Below are 27,058 nucleotides of genomic sequence, written 5' to 3'. Positions count from 1 at the left end.
GGCAGGAGAGGGCAGCTGGAGAGGCAGGAGACTGCCTCTTCCTGTACTATAGTCGGGCCTCACCAATCAGGACCTGCCCTCTCCTGCCTCTCCAGCTTCCCTCTCCTGTCTCCCCTGGCCTAAAAACCGTATTCATAGTTTTTTGACATTCATGGGGGTTCCTGGAAGGGAACCCCCATGAATATTGGGGGAGTACTGTATATCAAATAAATTGAACTTGAACTTGACTAGATGGATGGCTACCCAGAAAGAGAAATTGCTACTGTCGAAATATCATTTAGCTGTGTCTTTAGAATACCCTTTGTACCTCCTATTCCAATATAGGTAACTTTTGGCCCTGCCCCTGGAGTGCCCAATGTACCTCCTGTTCTTATATGGGTAGTTTATAACCATATGTCGAGATTAGCTGTTGCAGAATTTCTTTTTTAAAAGGACTTATTCACCTAAAGGTAACTATATGTTTTTTTCAATTTTGAACTCATGGAGCAGATGCTGTCTTTCTACTGCACGGCTGACAGAACTATCATCTGATCACATCTAATTTTACATTACAGGTCTCCACACTGTGGGCATCTTTCGAGTGGGAAGTTCCAGGAAAAGAGTTCGACAGGTACCATAAAATAGCTGTTTTGCTAACTACAGTATAGAGTGTTTCCTGTGTGTGTAGTGCTGCACTTACAGACTGTGTCTATTAGGGAGGGGCATTGTTTGTGGATTTTACAAATGTCCTTTCCGCCTACAACCTAGGCGGATTACAATAAAAACAGAATATTTCACATAATCTTCACAACAAAACAAACTGTAACAAGTAACCCTACTACATCATTCCCTCATCTAAAATTTCAAATATAAAATCTCACAAAGACATTTCAATCGAAAAGGAATATTTCACAACATTTCACTCTAGAAAAAAGTTTGTGAAAATAAGTAAGTTTTCAATTCCTTTTTAAAAGATTTTAGCTCCCTACATAATTTCAAATGACCTGACAACTGGCTCCACAATCGTGGACCTGCAACTGAAATTGCTGTGGTCTTTGTTCTTTTATAATGAGTCTCCCCAACTGACTCAATCGACAATCGCATCGCTGTTTCAGATCTTAAAAGAACGTGTTGCTAGGTTAAATACCAAGGTGTTTGAAATAGTGTGAGAAATGTCCATGAATTCTCTTCTCAAAACTGGTCTTATGGATGCCCAATGAAAACTGACAGAACTCAAAAATTCATATATCAAAAATTCATTCCATTCAAAGTGCAAAATAGTGCTTGTCAGTAAATGATTTATCTTCTAAATCAGGGGTGTCCAACCTGCGGCCCTGTGAAGTATTTTGTGCGGCCCCGGTCAAGGGCGATGCAGTGTTTTCCTTTGCTGTCCCCGGGTGTTTACCATCTTGCCAGCTCCCTCCTCTGTCTTGCTGCAATGTTTGCGTATTTGTGCGGCCCCAGAAAATTTTTTTTCAGCCAATGCGGCCCAGGGAAGCCAAATGGTTGGACACCCCTGTTCTAAACCATCAGGGTCTTCAGTATGTCTTCTGACATACTGAAGACCCTGATGGTTTAGAAGATAAATCATTTACTGACAAGCACTATTTTGCACTTTGAATGGTATGAATTTTTGATATAGGAATTTTTGAGTTCTGTACTTCTACATAATTTATGAACTTTATATATTAGTGTGATTATTTTCCACAATGAGAACTGAGGCACAAACAGTTCATCAAATCTGCTTAGACTTTTCACCTACACATACCTATTAAACAATTAGAAGAAAGTGAAAATCACTAAACTTCAACAATTATTTCATCCTGATAACCTAAATAATTAGAACGTATTTAAGGGGCCAGTTCATAATAATATAGGATTTTTGGTGGTCTAGTAGTGATGCAGTATATTACCTGAAATATACTGGAGTTAAGTAATATGGCAAGTTTAGTCTTGGTATTTTTATTGGAGATTATTTAAAAGATGGGTTGTCAGGTGGTAAAGACAGTGCAAATATGCTTTGCACATATACATTTATTGTATCGTTTAAATTCACTGTCAATAAAAATATGTTTAACCCCCTCCCCCCCCCCAAAAAAAAAAAAAACAACACAATGTTGTTACAATCTGACTGCTGTTGTACAAGCAATGACCTTGTCGCGTCTGGACTATTGCAATGTCCTGTACCTGGGAATAACTAAGACCAGGTGCAGGGCTTTGCAAGTGGTACAGAATGCTGCGGCTAGATTGATAACTGGAACATCAAGATATGAGCATATTACTCCATATCTCTGTCAATTGCATTGGCTGCCAGTTGCATTCAGAATTCAATACAAAGCAATTATGATATGTCACCAATTTTTATATGGTACAATCCCTGAATTTTTTAAAGGTTTGATGTCTGAGTATCAACCATTAAGATCATTGTGCTCTGAAAGTTCAGCATTGCTGAAAACGAAGGCTAACCCTAAATATGTGGAAATGGATGCCATGACTTTTACATGTGCAGGGGTTAAGTTGTGGAATAGCATGGTTGGTCAAATCCGAAAATGTAGAGATAGGAGCTCATTTAGGAAAATGCTGAAAACACAATTATTTGCAGATGCATTTCTCTGAGAAATTGATTTTATGTAAGGATTGAATCTGTTTGTTTTGTTCTAACCTTGTTCTGAATTTTATAATATTTTATGTATGTAACTATTTAAATTTTAAAAATGAATAAATAAATATATATCTTATATAACTGAACAGAGAACTTAAATAAAACTACAATTACAACAGGCATATATAAATGATATGCAAAGCAAGGCTACTTAGTATGGGCCTTACAAATAGCATGTATACATATTAGAAGAGATCAGATAGTTATCCATATGTAGTGAGATAAGTTTCAAATGTAAAATATACTGTAGATTATGCCAGGTTTCCTGAGTGTCCATTCAGGAACTGAAGGAGCAGATTCGGGTCTTCAAAATTCTTTGTAATGTTGTGATAGGTGATCCGCACCCTAGCAGGGTAAAATAAGCCATTCTGAGTGCCCAGAATTTTTAGGGCATATATCAAGAAAAAACTTATGCTGTATGGTAGTGGCTTTAGATGAATATGAGGTGAATAATAATAATAGCTTTATTTATATCCCGTCATATCTTTTCAGTTCAAGACGGTGTACAACAAGAGATACTATAAGGCCAGCGAGATGGCATTACATCAGTTAGAATTGGGAAGGGTAGAAGACAGTTGAGTGAAGGGACGGAAGGGGGAAGGAGGAAGGAATGTGTAAGACGAGGTAGTTGATGGGCAGAATTGAGGAATCAGATAAATTTGTCGAATAAGTGGGTTTTTAGTGATTTTCTGAATGAGTGATATGTTAGTGCATTCAGGATTAGGTCACTTAAGGTGCTGTTCCAGATCCCTGCTTGAAAGGAGATTGACCTGTTGAGGAATCTTTTGAATTTGCATCCTTTGGGAGAAGGAAATATGAACAGTAATGTTCTGCAAGAGAGGCAGAGGTTGTCCTGTAGGGTGAGGTGTTGTAGGAGGTAGGTGGGAGTTGAACCGAGGAGGGTCTTGAAGCAGAGGCACCCAAATATGAAGATTATTCTGGCCTCGATTGGTAGCCAGTGGAGTTTCTTGTAGTATGGGGTAACGTGGTCTGATTTTTTTCAAGCCAAAGATTAGTTGAACAGCTGTGTTTTGGATGAGTCTCATTTTCTTGATGTTTTTTTTGTGAGATCCTAGGTAGATTATGTTGCAGTAGTGTAGTGAGCTCAGGATCAGAGACTAGACCAACAATTTGAATGATATGAAATTGAAGTATGGTTTTACCGTGCATAGTTTCCATATTAATTGGAAGCAATTTTTAATTATGTTGCTAGTGTGGGCTTCGAGTGTCAGTTGCTGATCTAGGGTGACTCCTAGGATTTTGATGGTAGGGTTAATTGGGAAGTTCCTTCCATTTAGGTTGATAGTCGATTCTGTTGGTTTGTTTGTTGGAGTGGCCATGAATATCTTGGTTTTTTCCAGATTTAGCTTTAGTTTGGAGTTTGTTGACCATTGTTCTACTTGGTTGATGATTGATGAGATGAATTGTCTGGTTTCGGTTGACAGTATAGAGATGGGAATAATGATTGTGATATCATCCGCTTACAGCCATAGAACACTAATGATTTTTTTTCTCATTAGCTGTTTGTATTATTTGCAAAGCTTGATTATATTGCAGGAGTTTCATCACAATTGGCCTAGGAAAGGATTCCAAGGAATGGGCCTAGACAGAATGTGATGAGCATGTTCTATAATGAGAGGCACATCAAATTTAATATTCAATATCTGAGGCAGAAAATTGCATAAGAACTCAGTCAAATTTGCTCGTTCAGTATGTTCCAGTCCCTCCAGTAAATGAAAGTTGAGATATTTATCCTCATTCAATTGGCTAAGTCTTCATAATCATGCTGAAGGATATTTATTTATTTAAGTGGCGCTGACCATATGCAAACATGTTAGATGTTATTTCTGTTTTAATATTTGAAGTATTTTATAGAGTAGATCTGCAAGGGCCTTCTCCAGTATTAACTGATCATGATTGGAACACTTTGATGCCGATTAAATTAGAAAAGAGGCATCATTTTTAGCTCTCTTAGATGACATGATGATCAGTAGCTATTCTTATCTTGAAATTGATCCAATTAATGTACCTCATGCTGAGAGGAGAGATCATCTTAGGCATACATAAGAACATAAGAACATAAGAAGTTGCCCCCGCTGAGTCAGACCAGAGGTCCATCTTGCTCAGCAGTCCGCTCCCGCGGCGGCCCATCAGGCCTAGTGCCTGAACAGTGGTCCCTGATTAATTTTGTAACTTACCTCTAATCCCATCCCTATAATCTACCTTTACTCTTATCTGTATCCATCAATCCCTTTGTCTTCCAAGTACCTATCCAAAGCTTCTTTGAACCCCTGTAGCTTGCTCCTGTTTATCACATCCTCTGGTAGCGCATTCCATGTATCCACCACCCTCTGTGTGAAGAAGAACTTCCTGGCGTTTGTTCTAAACCTCTCCCCTTTCAATTTCTCTGAGTGCCCCCTTGTACTTATTGATCCCCTTAATTTGAAAAATCTGTCCCTGTCTATTTTTTCTATGCCCTTCATGATCTTGAAGGTTTCTATCATGTCTCCTCTAAGTCTCCGCTTTTCCAGGGAGAAAAGCCCTAGCTTTTTCAGTCTGTCAGTATATGAGAGGTCCTCCATGCCCTTTATTAGCTTAGTTGCTCTTCTCTGGACCCTCTCAAGTACCTCCATGTCCTTCTTGAGGTACGGCGACCAGAACTGAACACAGTACTCCAGGTGCGGGCGCACCATAGCACGATACAGTGGCAGGATGACTTCCTTTGTCCTGGTCGTGATACCCTTCTTAATGATACCCAACATTCTGTTTGCTTTCCTTGAGGCCGTGGCACACTGCGCCGACGCCTTCAATGTTGTGTCTACCATCACTCCCAGGTCTCTTTCAAGGTCGCTCACCCCTAGCGCTGATCCCCCCATTTTGTAAGTGAACATCGGGCTTTTTTTCCCTATATGCATGACCTTGCATTTCCCTATGTTGAAACTCATTTGCCACTTTTTGGCCCATTTTTCCAGTGTTGTCAGATCTTTTTGGAGATCTTCGCAGTCCTCCATGTTATTGACCTTGCGATATAGTTTGGTGTCATCCGCAAATTTAATAACCTCACATTTTGTTCCTGCTTCCAGATCGTTAATTAATATATTGAATAGGAGCGGTCCCAGCACCGACCCCTGTGGAACTCCGCTCGTGACCCGTTGCCAGTCTGAGTAATGTCCCTTTACTCCAACCCTCTGTTTCCTGTCCGCCAGCCAGTTTTTGATCCATCGGTGGACCTCCCCTTGCACCCCATGGTTCCATAGCTTCCTTAGTAGTCTTTCATGTGGCACCTTGTCGAAGGCTTTTTGGAAGTCAAGGTAAATGATATCTATGGATTCCCCTTTATCCACCTGGCTGGTTACCCCCTCAAAGAAGTATAATAAGTTTGTGAGGCATGACCTGCCCTTGCAGAAGCCATGCTGGCTCGACTTTAGCTGCCCATAGTTGTCTATCATTTTCTTCTGGACTGCATTTTGATACTATATCACCAGCACATCACGCGCCTTGTAGACGGAGCCTGCATGTCTTTTATAGCCGAACAAAACTGCAGCTAAAAGCGGCTCTGGGGATCAAATTGGTTGTCCGTTATATCCAAAAGACCATTATATGTGAGTCCGCTATATGCGATGATTTTCTGCATGTTTATAAAGGCACACGGTCGGGACCAGCGGACCTCGTCCGCTATAGACGAGGTTCCGTTATAAGCGAGTCTGTTATAACGAGATTATACTGTATTAGCAAAGAAATAATTTCAATCTATCAACATCTACTTTGCTCTTTAAGGCCTCTTTTTATCAAACTGCGTTAGGGTTTTTTATCGCCGGCCACTGTGGTAAGAGCTTTTACCACAGCGGCTGACAATGAACCCTAATGGAGCTTAAAAAAAGAGGAGGCCTAAAGGATTTTCATTCTGGGGTCCTTTTTCTCGTCTATTTAGGACAATGAACTTTAATGTACCGTAATTAATACTGTATATTTTGCATTGTTTGCAGAAGATATAAACTATCAAGCTTACAAAACCACCTAGACGTCTTGATAGGCGATATATCAAAATAAAAATAAACTTGAAAACCTTGCACAGCTTTTACAATGATTAATATTAATAGAAAAAAATAATGTCTAAGCACTGTACTCCCCTTTTTTGTTCTTGTCCTAATTCTACTTTCATTTTCTCATCTTCCTCCATCTTTTTATGCCTCTGTTTCTTTCTACATGTTTATAACTGTCCATTCTTTTGGTCTCTCCTTCTCTCTTCTGGTATCATGCCCCTGCCACTCTTCCCTTCTCTACCTTTCTTTGTGGTTTTAGCTTCGGGAGGATTTCGATAAAGGTCTGGATGTTTATCTGGATGACAGTCAGAGCGTCCACGATGTGGCTGCTCTATTGAAGGAGTTTCTCCGTGATATGCCTGATCCTCTGCTCTCCCGGGAGCTCTATTCAGCCTTTATCACTGCGGCAGGTAAGAATCAACAGACAGGGCTGTATGACTAAGATAAGTGAATCAAAGCTGGGGAGAAATATATGAAATGATGAGTGGAAGAGAGATCAGGTTAGGGGAAGGTTTTGTGGGGGAAAATGAATGCAATTGTGAGAAGGAGATGGACTGAGTGCATGGGAGAAATGAGTAGTGAATTTGTGATGGGCAGCAGTAAGTAGTTAAGCAAGGAGATTATTGTAACAAAAGTATGGAATTTAAGAAGAGGTGATGAACTGTGCAGAAACATGAGCAATTGGGCAAGTGAAGAGAACTGAATGAGGGAAGGCAGTTGGCATAGATTCTTTCACTATTATTCTTTTTACATTTTCCTTTCCACTGTCTCATATCTCATATCAGCTTCTGGAGGGCTTGTTAAAGGGGGGGGTCAAGAGTCTGGAGGATAATAAATCCTATCAAATAAATAAATAAAATCCATGTCAACAATCAGTGATTGATATGATTGGGTGAGGAAAATTTCACCATAAGATTTACCTCCAGCAAAGTTTGTCACGGATTACAGAGAGTCATAAGAGGGGTTCCTGCAAGTGGCCACAACTATGACCAAGTATGTCACTATGGCTCCAGACTTCCAGCAGCTCTTTGTTCAGCCGAAGGTGGATTCGCTGGTGATACACGCCCAACGAACTCAGGCCCATAAAGTGGACATGGTCCTCAGGAGAAAATTTGAAGCTTTGGCCCTAGGGATTAAGGTGCAGTTGCAGCTTCTTTTGTGGCAAGTACAGACTCCAAATGGCTTGGGGTTTAGGACATGGGAATCTTTGAGGCTCTCAAAGATTCTGTCCATATGCGGGAGGTAAGTGACGCAGAGGTCCTTTCAGGGGTCATGGCAGAGGCTCAGCAGGGGCAAGAGGTAGAACCCTGGCTCTCACCCCTCTCCAGCCTCCAAGAAAGCACAATGATACCAGGACAGTGGTTGAGCCCCCCGGATAGGGGGCAGGTTGTAAGCCTATTGGTAAGTATGGGCTGTTCGAGAAGGTTACAAAATCAAGGTCTGTGCCTCCCTTTCAGACCTTTTTGTAGATTTCCATCCAGATGACTGGAGAGAGAACTCAGAGACCAGGCAAAAGTGCAAAGGCATAGAGCCATTCCTGGACGAAGAATTAAGCTCAGGCAGATACTCCATATACTTCAACGTGCCAAAGAAAAGCACAGAGAAATGGAGGCTGTCCCCCCAAGTGTTCAACACCATTGTTCAGCAGTAGGGCCATCCACAGATGAATTTGATGGCCTCAGCAGTAAACACAAAGGCAGCTCCCTTTTACAGCTGAAGATACGAGCCCAGAAGTGCGATCACGAGGAAGGCTGCTGACCAGGATGGGTGGGAAGGGAGGCAACGCACGACAGATACTTTACTGTGGGGACAAGGTCGTTCACCACAAAATATCTCTGAAATAAAATAGTTGTTACTACCTTTCTAAATTGAAGCAGACTAACATTTCGTACATCAACTGGAAGAGCATTCCATAATATCGCTCCCTGCACTGCAAGCATCGACTGACGAGAGCTTACTAGCCTCACATTTTCACTGATGCCATCTCCAGGCTCAATGTGTGCCCAGAACATAAAGACCTTGCTGGTTGATGTATATGAAGGGGTAATAATTAACCAAACAACAAAAAAGATTTTTTAATATAAACTGCAAAAAAAACCCAACCTTTGCCTCCTCAACAAATGAATAATAATACTAAAGGAGGAAAAGGACTTCATAATAATACAAGGATCAGATCATAGAATCTCTTATGACACAAGCCATTTCAGATCCTTATCCTGAAAAAAGGTTGTAATCATCTGTCTAAGTCCTCCAACCACCTATAGGTGAAGTCCATGTGCAAACTCTAAGCACCAAAAAAGTGCTCTACTATCTTTTAAAAAAAAAACCCCAATTAGTTCAATCATAAGATTATTATTAATGAAGCACTGGCATCACTTATCTTAACGGTTTTCTTAGACTCCAGTGCTGACTAAATTGCTAATCTCCTGACGCTTGGACATACGTGTTTCCCTCACAGACTGTCCAATATGATCGTTTTGATCCCTCCGATCTTCATCCGGGGATTCTCAGAGACTGTGTCCTCCTAAAGTGTGAAACAATACATTTGTCTTTTGCTTCATGATAACATAAAACAATAAACCACAGGGTTGTAATATCTTAAAATTATCACACGTTGAACTTAACAAATTAAATAAAACAACAACATGAGTGAGCGCAATACAATAGAGCACACACCTGAGTGAAACTGAGGACGCTGAAATGGCGTGGGTCAAAAGAGATTCTATGATCTGATCCTTGTGTTATTATGATGTCCTATTCCTCCTTTAGTATTATTATTCATTTGTTGAGGAAGCAAAAAAAATTTTTGCATTTTATATAAACAAATCTTTTATGTTATTTGGTTAATTATTACCCATTTTTTCTTGTTTATATAGTTTATCTGTAGCACGATATGTTTAATTTTGCTGGAGTTAAATTATAAATTTATTGCCCGAGCTGAGAAATGATTACATTTTGAATTTCTAACTTGGATTCTGAGAGACTGAGCCATCTATCCAGGTGTTGTGTTAAATACACCTATTCAGTGGAGAACAAAAGGACGGCCAGGGTGGATACCAGTGCTACTGCACCATAATAGAGTTTTTATAAGAACAATACTCTGTATTGGGGCACCATCTTAAGCCACTCAGCCAAAATTTAATCAGATGACATCATCCACCTGGAAACAGAGAAAGAAAAGCTACACTTGAAATACTGCCCTGTGATCGGATGCAATGTCAGCCTCAGGGAATACATAGCCTCTGAGTTCATGACTTGGGATTGGACAATTGCTCCTGGATTCTGGTGCCTCATGGGACCAGATTTCAATCCTCCAACATCTATAAAACCAGAAGATTCACCCATGCTTTCTCTTTTTCTCCTGGGGATCATCGTGCTGCAACATCTCTTTTATAAGACCATGTGCTCCCAGGTCAGGTGCCCAGCTGTACCATGCGGTCTCTGCAACTAAAGGACTTTTCAACCAGCAAAGGCCTACATCGTGAGTAACTTTAGAACCCAGCTAAATTAATCATTCTGCTTTAGCAATATTTTCTTTTGTGGCACATTTTCCCTTGTTCAAAGATCCTATTTATAACTTCTCTACCTGCCTGATTTTATAATTAATTCTGCTCTGTAAGAAATAAATTTTCAGTTGGATTGAAAATGTTCTTGAATAAATATAAACATATATTACAGAGCTAAGTTTTAACAGGCAGAGCTATAATTCTCCCAGATTAAAAATTTCTTTATAAAATATATTTCTTTAAGTCAGAGCGATATATTATATTGGTGAAGAATTATCCTAATAATAAATAATATCTACAAATCATTCTGTACTAACGATACTTAGGTGTTGCCTACTAGTGGTTATATTGAAAAATTGCATTTACTTGTTTGTATCTTAACATAGAATTTCACCTTTGCTCTGATTGGTTAAGTCCAGGGTGGGACGTAATACATTATGAGAGATCTGAGTTCACTCTGAGAAGCCTTTGTTTTTTCACTGCAGCTCTCAGATAAGCATGCAGCTCCCTGACAAAAAGTACTGTTTTTCCATTTGATTTGGCTGAATATTCAAAGAAGTCCTGAATTCAGCCAGCTCAGAGATTTAGTTCTATTCTTGCCTCAGTTTCCAATACATATTTTCAATAAATATGTTATTTAGGTACTGGCCTGCCTTCATATATGAAACTAAACAAAAGAAGTATGCTATTTATGCAATGGAATGTGCAGTAAACACAGAATAAATTTAGTATCAACAATTAACATACTGTATACCAAAATATTTTCAGTATCTGCAGTTGAATCCTCCCAAAGTAAATTGTGGAGCCGGTACTCATCAGGAATTATTGGGTAGGAATAGCTTCTTGCTGGATAAATCCTACTCACTGGGTTTATAATTATTAGCACCAACTTCATAGAATTATTCCTCTACTCCAGCTGTACTTGCAGTTCCGTGAGCCTGAAATTGAGACCACGAGAGGCAGCCTGGCTGCCTCCCCTGGTTTGTGGTGATTCCAGATATTTAATGCCAGGGTCGTATCTGGCCATCAGTATTAAATATCTGTTAAAGTTCACTGCCGCAGACTTAGCCGGCTAAGCCTATATACATCAGCTGGCTGGCAAAGGTCTAGCGGCCAAAGATAGACCTGCCTTTTGGGCAAGTCTATCTGGTTAAGTATGTTAGGCAGCCAGCCAATGAATATTGACGGTGATCAGCTATGATACACAACCTAACTTGTCACCGGTCAAGCCAGTGAACTGGATATTCAGCAGGAAATGGCCAGCTATCTCCCATGAATATCAGCAGTTAGCAGATAAGTTAGGGTTACCAGATATTCGGATTTCCTCGGACATGTCCTCCTTTTGAGGATACGTCCGGGGGTCCGGACGTCTTTTTAAAACCCGGCACTTTCCTTCATATAAGAGGGCATTCATGCATGCATGGATATCATGTGATGATGTCACATGCACGCATGCATGGGTGTGATTGGGCGGGTCTAGGGGTCCGGATTTTCCAGACGGAAAATCTGGTAACCCTAAGTTAAGTAATACTTAGCCGGCTGGAAGCCATTCCTGGCCTGCTAAGTACCACTGAATTTCAAGGAATTCTGTATCCAGGTGCAGAAATTTCTTCCTTCACCAATCAATGTATAGCAATCACAAAAAGTAGACTACCTCCCAGATGGATAAATGATTGGATAAAATCATCTAAATGAGGGAGATGTATAGACCCATAAGAGGCACTGTAATACATGAAGACTTTTGTATCCATTTTGATGAATATCCTGCTCTACATTTTTTAATTTTGATGTTTGAGGGTTTGTTTTGTTAGTTACATTTCTGTTGTTACATGTATGTGCCAGCTGTTCTGTTTATTGCAGAAGCAAATCGCTGTGAGATGTTTTCTCTAGTCTGGTTTATCTGGCTTGCTGGCTACCTGGAGTAGAGCATTCCCACTTCCAGGCACTTAAGGGTGTGTGTGTTGGGGGGGGGGGGGGGTTGTGGGACCACGATCCGCGAGTGCACAGTGTCAGACTCTGCTGGTGCCTTGCCTCGGAATAGGGAATTGACTTTGGAAGGGGCAGAACCAACAATTGCACATATGTGGATTGTGGCTCCACAACCACTTCACGCACCCCCCAACTCTGTGCACCTGGAGCGGACCACCCCCACTGCCCTGCTGTTGTTACATTAAAGCCCCTACTTGACCAAGCATAATATCCTAATCAGACCCAATACAGGGTACCATTGAATATGTGGTTTTATGGCATCCTATGTTCTTTTTTCAGCTTTGGATGCCTCAGAGCAGCTGGCAGTGCTGCAATTGCTTATATACCTGCTGCCCCCTTGCAATGGTGACACATTACTGCGCCTGCTGCAGTTCTTGAATACGGTGGCTCAGCATGCCCAAGACTCATCCATGGCAGATGGACAGATGGTAAGAAGCTCACAGCTGAGCCACTTCATTTGTTTGTGCAGGGGTACTGTACAAAAGCACTTCTTTCTTTCTACCACACCTGGAGACCTTCTCAAAGAGCTGTGACTCAGAATCTTCAGAGCCTTTTATAAAATGCTTTGGTTTAAGGCACCTGATGAAGTTGTCCTCTGAAACTGGTTGTTACGACAATGACTCTATGTATAATGATGCTAAACTGTGAGAGAGGGAATAAAATCACACTCATAAAATCAAATATAATCTCAAACAAAAAAATCCAGCACCCCAATCTTCTCATAACTGATTTTCATCCAGGAAAAAGCCATGGGGCTGATATTCAAAATGATTTAGCCAGCTGCTGACTGGTTAAATTGCTTGGTTGGAGCTAGCTACTGTTATTTAGCGGCAGTTAACTGACTAAGTGCCACTGAATATCACAGCACCAAAATCACAAGGCTCAAGATGTGAAAACTCATTGTGAGCCCACTGGGGACAGAAAAAAATACCTGCATATAGCATATGGAAAATCGCTTTGATTGTTCCCCAGAAAAGTGGTAAATCAAGTCCATGACCCTTTACTTTTTTTTACCTTTATTAAGAATGCAAGAGTAAAGTGCTATAGGACTGACTATGGATCTGAGATGCTGCTTTTGAAGTAAATAGTGACATTTTATTTTTGAAGTGGGAGACCAGCTTTCAAATTAGTGGTGGGTTTTATAACTTGCTGCTTCTGTCTTTTTTTGCTCCACAGGTCCCTGGAAACAAAATGACAGCCGCTAACCTAGCCATGGTGTTTGGTCCGAATCTGCTACAGAGGGAGAAGGAGAGCAGCCTATATGGCACAGGCATGGAGGACAGTGGAGCCATCATCACTGTAGTGCAGACCTTGCTTGAGAACCACCAGGCACTTTTCATGGTATGGAAGCCAGGCAGAATGGGCCAACTCTTAGAAATGTCCTGTTTGTTTGTTCCCCCCCCCCGTCGCCCCCAGTAGTGTACAGGTCTGTTTTACTTTGGGGTACCTTATTTTTCCAAGTTAGTGGCAAAACTGAGGGATCCTCCTTCTTCTTCTTCTTAATAATATCATACCACTATCTCACCACCAGGGGGACCCAAGCTCTCTCTTTCATTCTCTTCTTCATGATTTTCATTGCTTCTATTATCTATTCTTATTCCTCCTTAGCCTCTATTTCTTCATTTGTTTATTTAGTTTTCTATCCCGTTGTCCCCGAAGAGCTCAGAACGGGTTACAGGTACTAAATTTATAATCCTTCTAATTTGTAGAAGCATCCTAGGTAAGGGACAACAACATACAAACAATGGGGACGATGACTTATAATTGTCTGGGTCTCGCCACGTCTGGGTAGGTAGAACTGATGTTTCAGCCATCATGCTGTGACTTTCTTCAGGGTATGCTATGAAGTCTACAGTTTGTCTTTATACTTAGCGGGTCTAAAATTTATGCACCAACTGTTATACCAAGACAATGGTAGTTGTAATTGTTGGTGCCTAAGTGTGCCCTGAAGTGTATTCTATAAGTTAGGTACATAGCTCATAGAGATACTCCTGATCCACCTACTCTCTTCTCCCTTGAATCTATGCACTAAGTAATTTTGGCATGTGTATTCTAGAATAGCACTTACCAATGTGTCTAAGTTCTAATCTGTGGTGTCAAAAACATACATAAGTGCTATTATTTTATCACTTATGGGGTTCATAAAAAAAAAAAAGTCTAAAAAGTGTCCTAAATGGCTACTTGGACGATCAAAAAGCCTGATCGTCCAAGTACCCATAACCAAAGCTGGTTTTTAGACGTATCTAAAACCAGCTTAGGCCTTTCCCCTGCCTCTAAATGCACAGAGAGAAAAGAGGCGTGTTTAGAGGAGGGGAAAGGGCGGGCGGTGGGCGGGAGGTGGGACGACCTACACCTAGGCGTGCAGCAGGTATAACCAAAACCTTAGGCAGGTTGCCAAGTCGGCACTTATACCTTTTTGACTTAGACAAAGTCAAACCAGGTCTAAGTGCTGAAAAAGGGGCCGCTGAGCTGATGGCCGCTGGCGCGATCAGTTCAGCGGCCCAGCAACCTACCCACCCACCCACCGCAACCATCGCGGCAGGAGAGATGGCTCATCTCCCCTACTGCGATGCCATCACTCCTCTACCCGAACTGCTGCGACCCGCGGCAGGAGAGATGCCCAATCTCTCCCGCCGCAGGTCGCGGCAGTTCGGGTAGAGGAGTGATGGAATTGCGGTAGGGGAGATGAGGCATCTCTCCTGCCGCGATACATCACCCCCCACACACACACACACAACATTGGGGCAAGAGGGAGCCCAAGCCCTCCTGCCCCGGTGATCGTGCCCCCCCCCCACCGAGTACAATTGGGCCAGGAGGGAGCCCAAGCCCTCCTGGCCCCGGTGACCCCCTACCACCCACCCCCCACTACAATATGGGCAGGAGGGATCCCAGGCCCTCCTGCCTTCAACACAACCCTCCTCCCCCCAATGACATCCCCCCGAGCCTCCGATCGGCCCCCCCGCCGACCCGCAACCCCCCAGCCGACCCCACGACCCCCCACCCCCACTCCCCCCTTCCCCGTACCTTCAACGTTGGCCGGACAGACGGGTGCCAAGCCCGCCCGTCCGGCAGGCCAGCCGGCTCCGGAATGGGGCCGGATTGGCCCAGGCGGCTGAAACCCCGCCCACAGGTGGGGCCTGAGGCGCGTGGGCCAGACAGATAATCCCTCCAACTTTTGGGAACAACTAATCTGTCTGTTTCTTGTTTTTCCTTGAGTGCATATTTGCCATGCTGCTTTGATCCAAACATTCACGAAATAGTACAAAGATATTGGACACATCCCAAAATGAAATTCTACTTAAATTATTGTAGCTTTCAGTTCGTTTGTTACTTGTTTTAAGTCAGTTCTCGGCATTAATAAGCTAACTTTTCAGTACGTCCCCTTTTCTCAAGTCTGTTTTAGCTGCCATTTGCTTTCTATTATTCCTGGAAACTGGTCTCTGTTTCTTGAACACTACTAATGCCCTTTTGTGCTCATTATGGAAGTTGCTTTTATTATTCATAGTACAGTATCAAGAACTGCAAAACCAGAAAGAAGCCACTTTAATATGGAATTGGGCTACTTTTAGCTCTTGCCTTCTCTAGGGAGAACTCCCAATATGGAATTAATTTAAAAGCAAACATAACTTAAGCAGCTGTGCAGACTCTGCAGGGATTAACCAGGAGAAGAAAGAGGCACAGAATAGAAGAGACAGGAACTTTTCATAAGTTCTCATTTAGTTGCTTGAGCTAAAGACAGCAGGGGAGAGATGGACGGTGAGAATGGTGCAAAGGTTTAGGTGAAAAAGAGTTAGGGAGACTGGGGAGAGGGATGGGGGATACATCCTTTGGTAGGAAACCCAGTGCCAGCCCTATATGAGTAGCTGAGAAGAAAACACAGAGCAGAGACAGATTTGCAAAACTCAGGTAATCACAGAAAAGAGAGCTATGCTGTCTTTGGGAAGTCAGAGGGCAGCGAGAGGAGCCCCCAAACTTCAGGAATTAAATCACAAAGACATCTCATGCATATGTGTATCTTGTCATCTGCCTTTCTAGTTTCTTCATTTTACCATCGTTCTTCACCAATTTTGGTTTTTCCCTTGGAGACTTGACAATCAGCATTTAAGATAGGTGACTGGGGCCCACACAGAGTGGTGGGTACAGATCTGGCTAGGGTTACCATATGGCTCCAGAAAAAGAGATATCTGGGCTTTGCTTCCATTGCTTTCAGTAGAAGTAAAACCTGGACGTCTACTAATACTATTCACTTATATAGCACTGAAAGGCATACACAGCACTGTACATTTTGACATTTAAAGATGGTCCATGCTTAGAAGAGCTTACACTCTGACTTGGACAGGCAGACCTGGTTGAAAGGGAAGCCCATGATCCCCCTTCAGGTCTTAACTTTCAAAAGCTGCCTAAAATAAATGTATATAAATGCTGCTTTGAATCACAGATATGATGACTCAGCTTGCAAAAACAAGGGTAGGGCATTCTGCTGCCAGGAAGAAGAAGGCACTATGTCTTGTTGATTCCCAGTGAGCTCTAGAGCAGTGGTCTCAAACTCAAACCTTTGCAGGGCCATATTTTGAATTTGTAGGTACTTGGAGGGCCTCAGACAAAATAGTTAATGTCTTATTAAAGAAATAACAATTTTGCATGAAGTAAAACTCTTTATAGCTTATAAATCTTTCCTTTTGGCTAAGTCTTAATAATAATATTATAATTTATAGCTAAAGAGACATATGATCGAGAAACTGTTTTATTTTACTTTTGTGATTCTGATAAACATACCGAGGACCTCAAAATAGTACTGGGCGGGTTGCATGTGGCCCCTGGACTGCGAGTTTGAGATCTCTAGAGAGATTAAGGAGTACTAACCTGCAGTGGCGTTCCTAGGGGGGGGCGGGGGGGGCGGGCCGCCCCGGGTACCAGCCCTAAGGGGGTGTTCCCGGCCTTGCCGTTCAGTCCCCCGCCACCCCCGAAGGACCGTTCGCCCCCCTGGCCTCCCCGCACCACCTATGAACAGCCGCAGCAGGATAGCGAAGTCAGCGTCAGCGATCCCTGCGCTGCTTCCTGCGCCGCGATCCCGCCCCTCCCCTGACGTCAGAGGAGGGGCGGGACCGTGGCGCAGGAAGCAGCGCAGGGATCGCTGACGCTGACTTCGCGATCCTGCTGCGGCTGTTCATAGGTGGTGCGGGGAGGCCAGGGGGGCGAACGGTCCTTCGGGGTGGGTCGGGGCATCAGGCCTTCAGGGTGGGGCGGGCGGGCAGGCAAGCAGGCTTTCAAGGGGGAGGGGGTGACAGGCAGGCAGGCAGGCATCCTTCAAGGGGGGACAGGCCTTCGGGGGGGGGGTGCAGACCTTCAAAAAAAAAAAAATTTTTTTTACATGGGGGGGGGGTGCAGACCTTCAAAAAAAAAAAAAAATTTTTTTACATGGGGGGGGGGGGGGTTGTCAAAAAATGATGCGCCCCGGGTGCCACATACCCTAGGTACGCCACTGCTAACCTGAAATCATTTATTGAATAAAGAAAATGGGTAGATACATAAGGAACAATGAGGGAAGAAAAATAAAGTGGGATACCAGTGTGACTCGCTTTGTGTGTAAGTATCAATATTTTGTAATTGATCCTATCTTTTATAGGTAACCAATGCAAGTAAATTAGCAGTGGTATAACATGACATTTAGCTTGACATAGAACATGAGCTGCCGTGTTTTAGAGAGTTTGTAATCTCTGTAGTTCTCGTCTTGTGATCACTGCATAAACAGAATGTCATCCAGGTAACTATAGACTGATCGTAGTTGACAAAGGGCAAAAAAATCTGTATGTACAACTGATGAAATTTGTTGTGGGAATGAGCGCTTAGAATCAGGGATTACTGGCAAATAAAAAGTGTAAAACTAAGGTTAGGTATCGCTGAATGATGGGTAAACCTGCAGGTATTTGTTTTTTCAGGATTCAGCGGAAGATGATTTTCTGTGCCAGGCAGCAATGTCTATAAACTTATTATTAGTCACCCTAAGGGTTGCATAAATGGCCTGGCTAGACCAGGGCACATGGGAATACAGAATCTCTAGTATGGTAGCACTCTGGTATTTATTTATATTCCTCTATATTTATCTACATTCCCCAAGTACGGTAGATCCAAATCCAAAATCCCTTAGGCAAATATAATTTCTGACAAGCAATAAACTAGACTCTGTTTTAGAAAAATAGAATATTTATGCATTTCTATTGCAAGTGACAAATTATTAATGCTCAGACAGTACAACTTAGATATGAGACTTTAGTACTAGACAAGCTAGGATGCATAGGAAATACAATATCCCACTATTGCATGAATTACTGGGGAAGTAAACACACATTTCCCTATAGGCTATGAATCTGCCTCCTGATCTAACCCCAGAATACAAAGAAGCTAATACAACTTGTACATATAGAGAAGATTTCTCTCAGGCAATGCTTGGCTTCTGGAGTGATGCCCGGCACGGTCAGTGGAGAGAAGTTCTCTTGGTCAGATGGAGCTCTGGCACAATGCAAGAACACTGCCAACCACGGTCTGTGTGGGAGAGATGTCTCTCGGACAGAGGGAAATCAGTAGGTGTACTGACAGGAGTACAGTACACTGGAACAGTAGCAGTCTGGGTTTTGCTATTCTCTTTGGGCCCCTATTACATACCCAAGAGGTAGCAACTCAGGCATAGTGCTGCCAACAGGCCTCAGGAACAGGAACCAGCAGCATGAGGTTTAGAATGCTGTAGCCAGGAACCATGAGTCTTCCTAAGGATCCATCTTTATACCCTCTAGACTCAGTGCTTTTCTTGGAAGATGATGCTTTCATGCCTCTAGTTCTAATCTCTTCACCTAAGCATCTCCAAAAATATCCTCTCAACATCACCTCAGGGGAGTTGAAGGAACCTTGGGTCCTTGCTGGTGGTCCCCAGAGTTTTTGAGCACCAAGATGGCTAAACGGGCACGTTGCCCCTGATAAGACTGTAGACTGAAGCGCGTTATAACAGGTCCAAGTTGCCTCAGTTTAGTGAGTCACACGTAAGACCCCCTAAGGAGTAGAAGGAGGCCAAAAGTTCTCCCTGCTTCAGGCACAGTCTTTTAATTCTTCAGGAGAAATATATTTAGCTCTGTGTAAAAGTATATGCAGGCTTTAACCTTTACATGTCTTTTAAACAAGATTCGAGAGGAGAAAGATTGAGGGAAATGGGAGTAGTATAATATACAAGATAAATATCATCAGTATAATAAGTGCTTATGAGTCTGTATGGGAATTGTCAGGGGACTAAGGAAGAGATTAAAAAGCATAGGGATAGAATGGAGCCTTGGAGTACTCCACAAGCGAGGGGGTATGAACTTGTAGATATTGTTGAAGACATGATGACTGGAAATGACCGATCTTGTAAAAAAGAGGTAAGCCAGTGAAGAACATAGCTAGTAATGCCTGTGGAGGAAAGATGATGGAGTAATACCGTAGTGTATGATTGACCAGATCGTATATGGTGGAAATTTCTAAAGATACAGTGAGTGCTATATAACCTGCATTTACTTGACTGTGACAAACCAAAAAGAGCAGAACCAACCAAGTCTTCAAACCAATGGGAATTTAATAGCAATTTTGCCAGGCTATGTCAAGACTCGACTCGACATGGGCTGTGTTTCGGCTGAAAAGCCTGCCTTAGGAATCTTAGAGTCTGTTATAGAAATTATAATCAATCATTAAACATAAAAATATAAAAGGAATTTAAAAAATAAGTTGTTTTTTAAAAAATCTATAAACATACCTCATAAGCTGAGTCAATTCACACATAGAAATAAAACATTAAAATAATATGACATGATATGGCACGTCAATAATATTAAAACACTGATACAAATATTGTAAAGAGACAAATTGTGATTGTGCCCCTTAAAAATGTATGGAGGTCTTGAGAATATCACCAAACAAAATTGATGATTACAAAATGTATAACAGCAATAACTAATATTGCCAGAAGATGGAAATGACAACAAATAGAGCAGTGCAATTACAAATATGTTAAAATACCATTAAAAAAAGAATTGTGTCATCTTTTATACACTGTGACATGCCATCACTTATACACTGTAATGTGCCATTACTAAATCACTATTCTGTAGTTGAATGAATGTTTTTCAAAAATGCCATAGTGCAACAAGCTTAAGAAATCTCCTGCTGAGTGAAGAAAAAATAGAAAGCAACTCTTGCGCGAGAGTTGACCTTTCAGTTTCACACCAATTTTTTTTACATATACAGTGGTACCTCGGTTTACGAGTGCACCGGTTTGCGAGTGTTTTGTAAGACTAGCAAAATATTGGCAAAATCGGCGCCTCGGAAACCGAGCGCACCTTGATTTGCGAGCACCCCCCCACGAACCGGCACCCTCCCCCCTGCGATCCGGCACCCCCCCCGCCGCCATCGGCCCCCCCCCCGCCGCCATAGGGCACCCCCCCGCCGCGACCTGAGGTCCCCCCAACCCACCCGAACCCTCTTCTTACTTTAGTGTAGCCTCCGCACCGGCACCGGCACCAGCATGTCCTGTGCGTTGGTGCCGGTGCCTGAAGATCTGCCTCCTGTGCTGGGCCTTGAGCATGTGCGCATGCTCAAGGCCTGAGAGTTCACGTTCTCTCGAGAGAACTCTGAGAGAACGTGAACTCTCAGGCCTTGAGCATGCGCAACTTACAGTACACATTAACATTTTGAAGAACCATTCACAATGCTAAACTTTGAAGATCCATTCAACGTAACAGTTCATATGCAATTCACTATTATCATGATGGACATCACATCTTATAACACTCCACTTGTCCAAGGACTGCCTGCCTGTCTTCCTGGGCTACTGCACTTCTCTTAAGGGTGCTTTTCAAGCTTCCCCACCCCCACCTTCTCCCCTTCCCGTATAAGGAAGGGGCCTTTCACATGTCAGTTGAATCAATGCTGCCCGGCCTTCTTGCCATCCAAGCAGGGAGACATGTCTCTTGAGTGTTCCCAACAGCTGGTTCATGTAATGGTATATGGTGCCACTTTATATTCTCACCCCATGTGATGGTGTGTGATGTCCTGCCCCGCATCTATAGCTGCGACGAGTTAAAGGGACCAGGCAGGAGGGAAAATGCTGCCAGTCTCTTTGGGGCTTGGCCGAAATGTGGCCACAGGTCCCGTTGACACCCCAGTGTCCCTCTTGCTCTGCCCCTCACTGCCTACACCCTTCCCTCTATTGTCCCATCCCCCTCCTCCCCCTCCCTTCCTGCCGGCAACGGCCTCGCCATTTTGCTGTCGCTGTCGCCCCCCCCCCTATGTGAAGGGGTGCTTGTCCTTTTTTCTTCACTCAGGAGGTTTTTTAAGCTTGTTGCACTATGGCACTTATGAAGAACGTTCACTCAACTACAACACAGTGATTTAGTAATGGCATGTTAAAGTGTATAAGTGATGGCTTGGTGTGGTAGGGGGCTGTTGGGGAAGGGGGAGCTTTCTGACTAGGGGTTACCCGGGTGTCAGAAGGGAGGATGGTCCACCATACCATGAGACTTAGTATGATGGGATGTTGTAGTGGGGGGGAGGGTCTGGCAGGGGAGTCCCTGACACTATGGCAGGAAGGAGTGGGCATCCCTCCTGCTGATCTTCTGTAAGGGGTGGGTGAAGCATCAGCGGGGGGATGGTAATGAAGGGGGTGGGGGGGTGGGACACTAGACCACCAGGCTTTTTTTGGGCTCCATTTAGGAGGAATCAGAGCCATTTGTGGTGGTGGGTCTGAGCTGCTTTATTTTCCTGTCAGTGCTTGAACCAATCAGCGCTCAGGCACTGACAGTAAAGTAAGATCCTGCTGGTAAATATCAATCCCAATTCCTGTATGAGAATCGCTTGGAGAGGTAGACAATACAATGAAACCTTCTGCCCAATGTGTGGCAGCGGCCAAAAAAGCAAACAGGATGCTAGGAATTATTAAATGGTTAACAAGACTAAGAATGTTATAATGCCCCTGTATCGCTCCATGGTGTGACCTCATCTGGAGTATTGCGTTAAATTCTGGTCTACTTATCTCAAGAAAGATATAGTGGTGCTAGAAAAGGTTCAAAGAAGAGCAACCAAGATGATAGAGGGGAGGGAACTCCTCTCGTATGAGGAAAGACTAAAACGGTTAGGGCTCTTCAGCTTGGAAAAGAGACGGCTGAGGGGAGATATGATTGAAGTCTACAAAATCCTGAGTGGAGTAGAAGGGTACAAGTGGACTGATTTTTTACTCTGTCAAAAATTACAAAGACTAGGGGATACTCGATGAAGTTACAGGGAAATACTTTTAAAACCAATAGGAGGAAATTTTTTTTCACTCAGAGAATAGTTAAGCTCTGGAATGCATTGCCAGAGGTTGTGGTAAGAGCGGATAGCGTAACTGGTTTTAAGAAAAGGTTGGATAAGTTCCTGGAGGAAAAGTCCATAGTCTGTTACTGACAATGACAGGGGGAAGCCACTGCTTGTCCTGGATTGGTAGCATGGAATTTTCCTATTCCTTGGGTTTTGGCTAGGTACTAGTGACCTGGATTGGCCACCATGAGAACGAGCTACTGGGCTTGATAGACCATTGGTCTGACCCAGTAAGGCTAATCTTATGCTCTTATGTATTTTAATATTAATGACCTCATTGTACTACATTTGCATAGTATAATCAGAGACTGCTAGAAAGCAAGGAAAAGACCACAGTGTGCCGTTTTAATAATTGGGTGGTAAAATACGTACATGTATGTAACGATGGCTTAGTGCCATTGTTAAATGCACGGTGACTTTAAAGAATCTGGCCCTCAATTTTGAAAAGAATGGGAGATTAGAAAGTGGCCGGTAATTTGCCAGAACAAGGGGATCTATTGAGACCTTCTTCAAAGTAGGGCAGATAACAGCAGTTTTCCATGATGATGGCACAGTGTGACAAGGCTGTTGATGATGATAGCATGCATAAATGGGAGAAGCCTTAGGGATGGCAGTTTTAACCAAGGGGAGGGAAAAGGGTCAAGGGAGCAGGTAGTCAGATTTAGTTTTCCTATGATGTAACAAGTAACTGCAAGGATAGTAAATTAAATATACCCAACAAGAACTGAATACATGTGAAGGGAATCCCGTGGTGACAGAAAATCTGGTTTGACAGGAGATTGAACTGTAGAACAGAAATAGTGTACCAAGGTATCTGGAGTAGAGAATTGCGCAGGGACAGAAATCCCACCATCCCTGCCAAAATCCCACCCATCCCCGCAAGGAATCCCTCCATCCCCACCTGTCCCTGCAAGAAATCCCTCCGTCCCCACCCATCCCCGTGAGGAATCCCCTCCGTTCCCACCCATCCCCACGAGGAATCCCCTCCGTCCCTGCCCGTCCCTATAAACTTCAGAAATAGTTATTTCATTTAATTATGCTACTGAATTAAAGGTTCTGGTAGAGACCCATTTACAAATAAGCAAACACACTTTATTAATTTGGAAATATTAATTGGGAAGAATACATACTTTGTAAACGGGTTTGTACCAGAGCCTCTAATGTAAATATAAAATATAAATACTCAGCTGATGAGAACCCCCAAGCTGTCAGCTGAGGACTTCCTTTGCAGTTGGCTGGGGGTCCCTTTTGCCAAGTTTGATAGGCAGAAATAGCGTCCTTGAGTCACAGATGCTGGCACTTCAGTGGCTCATGGATGCTGCCAGCAACTGCGCGCTTGGTGGAGGGGAGTTCTGGCTATCTCCAGAGGAGGTCCTCTGCTGGTGGTGCTTGGGGATCCCCACCAGTCACAGCAAAGGTCAGCACTGTAGAAATAAAACCAGAAATGCATTTCCTTTTCTTTTGAACACAATACAAAGACATCTGCTATATACATATTTTAGTCAATAAATTCTGTTTTTTACCTTTGTTGTCTGGAGACTTATTTTTCCATAAAGTTGGTCCCAGTTTCTTTTTTCCGCTTTCCCATCTTCTGTAAATTCTTCTGTTGCTGTCCATTGGTTCCTCCTACCATGGTCCAGCATTTATCCCTTTCTCATCTTTCGCCCCTGCCCACCAGCCCCATGCCTAACATTTCTCCTTCTATCACCCTCTCCAGCACCATGCCACATCTCTCCCTCCATTCCCTTCACCACTATGTCCAACATTCCTCCCTCTTGCTTCCATTTCAATCTGTCCCACTGTTCCCTTTCCACCACAATATTTCTCCCTCTCATCTTTCTCTTCCCTCTCATCTGTACCTCACTCCATCCCTATGACCAAAAATTCTCCTTTCTTCCATTCCTCATGTATACAGCCATCTCTTTCCCTCTCTTCCTCTCTCCCAAGTTCATGCCTTCTGTGTCCAAAAACGCACTCCCTCTCCCACCTCAGCATCTCTTTCCCTCCCTTCCTCTCTCCCAAGTTCATGCCTTGTGTCCAAAAACCCATTCCCTCCCCCACCTCAGCATCTCTTTCCCTCCCTTCCTCTCTCCCAAGTCCATGCCTTCTGTGTCCAAAAACCCATTCCCTCCCCCACCTCAGCATCTCTTTCCCTCCCTTCCTCCCTCCCAAGTCCATGCCTTCTGTGTCCAAAAACGCACTCCCTCCCTCACCTCAGCATCTCTTTTCCTCCCTTCTTCTCTCCCAAGTTCATGCCTTGTGTGCAAAAACGCACTCCCTCCCCCCTTTTGTGTCCCGCTTTTCCCTCCCGTGTTCGACCCCCTTCTGTCCCGCATTTGCATCCCACGTTCATGTCCAGCCTTCATCTTCCAGGAAATTTCCTTTCAGCAACTTTCTCTGAGGTAGCTCGAGCCACGAGGCTCGTCTTCTTTTCCTACTTGCCCTGATGTCTTCTATTTCCTGCCTGCCCCACAGCACGTAGCCGATCGGAAGTCTTCCCCCTTGGTCAGTGCTGATGTCGGAAGGAAGGCTTTGCGTCAGTTACGTGCAGCATGCAGGGCTCGTTGCCCTACATCCTGGCACGTAACTGACGCAAAGCCCTCCCTCCGACGTCAGCGCTGATATCGGGGAGGATTTCCGGTTGGCTACGTGCTGCAGGGCAGGCAGGAAATAGAAGACATCAGGGCAGGTAGGAAAAGAAGAAGAGCCTCGCGGCTCGAGTTGCATCAAACCCCGCAGGATCCCCGCGACCCGAGGGGGCATCCCCATGGGATCTCCGCAACTCGAATGGGGAACCCGCAGGTCCCGCGGAATTCCTGTCATCCTCGTTCCCGTTCAGCTCTCTAATCTGGAACAGGGGAACATGGGACTAAGACATCAACTGAGACCTGGTAGCTTAGAAAATGTGGTAAACAATTATTACTTGAGTTAGAAGATTTCTTAAGCAGATCTGACAAATAAGTTCTCTTTGCCTTTTTTTATTTTGTTGGCATAAAATTTTTTTATTTAAGTTTCAAGTTTATTAGGTTTTTATATACCGCCTATCAAGGTTATCTAAGCGGTTTAACAATTAGGTACTCAAGCATTTTCCCTATCTAACCCGGTGGGCTCACAATCTAGCTAAAGTACCTGGGGCTATGGAGGACTGAGTGACTTGCCCAGTTGACGTGGAGTGGCATTTTCGGTATGACAACTGAGTCCCAGTTTGGACATTTTGTGAAGTGCATTCAAAAATCAGTTAGAGAAAATGGTCATTTTCGAAACTGCAAAATGTCTATCTTTTTTTTTCAAAAAATGACCTTTCTAGACTTGTTTGCATTTAGTGTGCTATCTTTTTTTTTTTTTAAGTTCAATCATCTTTATTGAAAATTTTTGTAAAATATACAACAATTGGGTAACAATGACCAATAAACTGAGCAATTAACAGCAGTATTAATGCATTTTGACCATCATTACCGCAAAAGGAAATCTAGGGTAGGAAACATCCTACCAAAACAATAACCATTGAAAAATAAAAAATAAAAAGGGTAAACTGGTCAGACGTGTAAAGTACAATATTCAAGCAGAGTAGATTATCAATGTCGTTATCAAGATGAGCAAATGTATCAGTACGTAGCAATAGAAGTAGACTCGCAGGAGGCTGCAGCAGAACATGTCATATCATGAAGGCTCAAGAAAGGTAAGTAGAGGCAACCACATTCTTTCAAATCTAATTAGTGAACCACGCCGTTCCGCTGCAATTCTTTCATATTTAGCATATAGGCACATTGTATTCCACCATTCCTTATGAGAAACATTAGTGAAATCTTTCCAGTTTGCAAATATAAGCCGAACTGCAACCAATATCATGAATTGTAGTAATGGAATTTTATCCTGAGATACGGTCAGGTGAGAAGCAGTCATACTAACAGATAAAAACAGATAAGACAGCGGAATGGCGATATTCATCAAGGAGCAAATTTGGGTCCATATATGTTGCCAGTAATTTTGCAATAGTGGACAATCGAATATCATGTGTTTCAATGTACCTATGGATAATTTACAGGACCAGCAGAGATCGCTAATGTGGTCTTTCTGTATCTTCGATAATTTGCTAGGTGTCCAATAAGTTCTATGTACTAAAAAGAAAAAGGACTGGTATAGTGCTGCAGAGCTGGTACATTTATATAGCAATGACCACATTTGTCTCCAATCCGTCTCTTCTATAGTAATATTCAGTTCTTCTTGCCATTTAGTTTGTGGAGTAGTTGTGGGAGAACGCTTAAAAGATTGCAGTGTTTTATACCAATTTGAGGCTTCTTTTTTTTTAAAGGCAAACGCTTGACAAAAGGTCAGAAGATCAGGTTCCACCCACTTACCCATCCTGTCATTGATAATGTCACAAAATGCATGTTTGAGTTGTAATCATTGGAAGAAAGCTGAAGGCGGTAGACGATAAAGGGAACTAAATTTATCATAGGGAATCCAATTACTGCCATCGTATAACTGTCCCAGTTTCCAAATGC

At 43.0% G+C, this 27,058-nt stretch overlaps 1 protein-coding gene across 1 annotated transcript in view; it reads left to right on the top strand.

Annotated features, from left to right (window-relative positions):
- LOC117360476 (rho GTPase-activating protein 6-like) overlaps positions 1–27,058 on the top strand; it is a 148,092-nt gene that overhangs the window by 81,643 nt on the left and 39,391 nt on the right. The window contains exons 6-9 of the mRNA XM_033944263.1: positions 555–610; positions 6,944–7,094; positions 12,459–12,607; positions 13,356–13,520. Of these exons, the coding sequence (XP_033800154.1) occupies positions 555–610; positions 6,944–7,094; positions 12,459–12,607; positions 13,356–13,520 (521 nt within the window). The remainder of the gene's footprint in view (positions 1–554; positions 611–6,943; positions 7,095–12,458; positions 12,608–13,355; positions 13,521–27,058) is intronic.

The sequence above is a fragment of the Geotrypetes seraphini genome, chromosome 5 (genome assembly GCF_902459505.1).
Source record: "Geotrypetes seraphini chromosome 5, aGeoSer1.1, whole genome shotgun sequence".
In the NCBI taxonomy this organism is placed as follows: domain Eukaryota; kingdom Metazoa; phylum Chordata; class Amphibia; order Gymnophiona; family Dermophiidae; genus Geotrypetes; species Geotrypetes seraphini.
The sequence above is the reverse complement of the archived record's forward strand: the minus strand, read 5'-3'. Positions and strand labels throughout refer to the sequence as shown.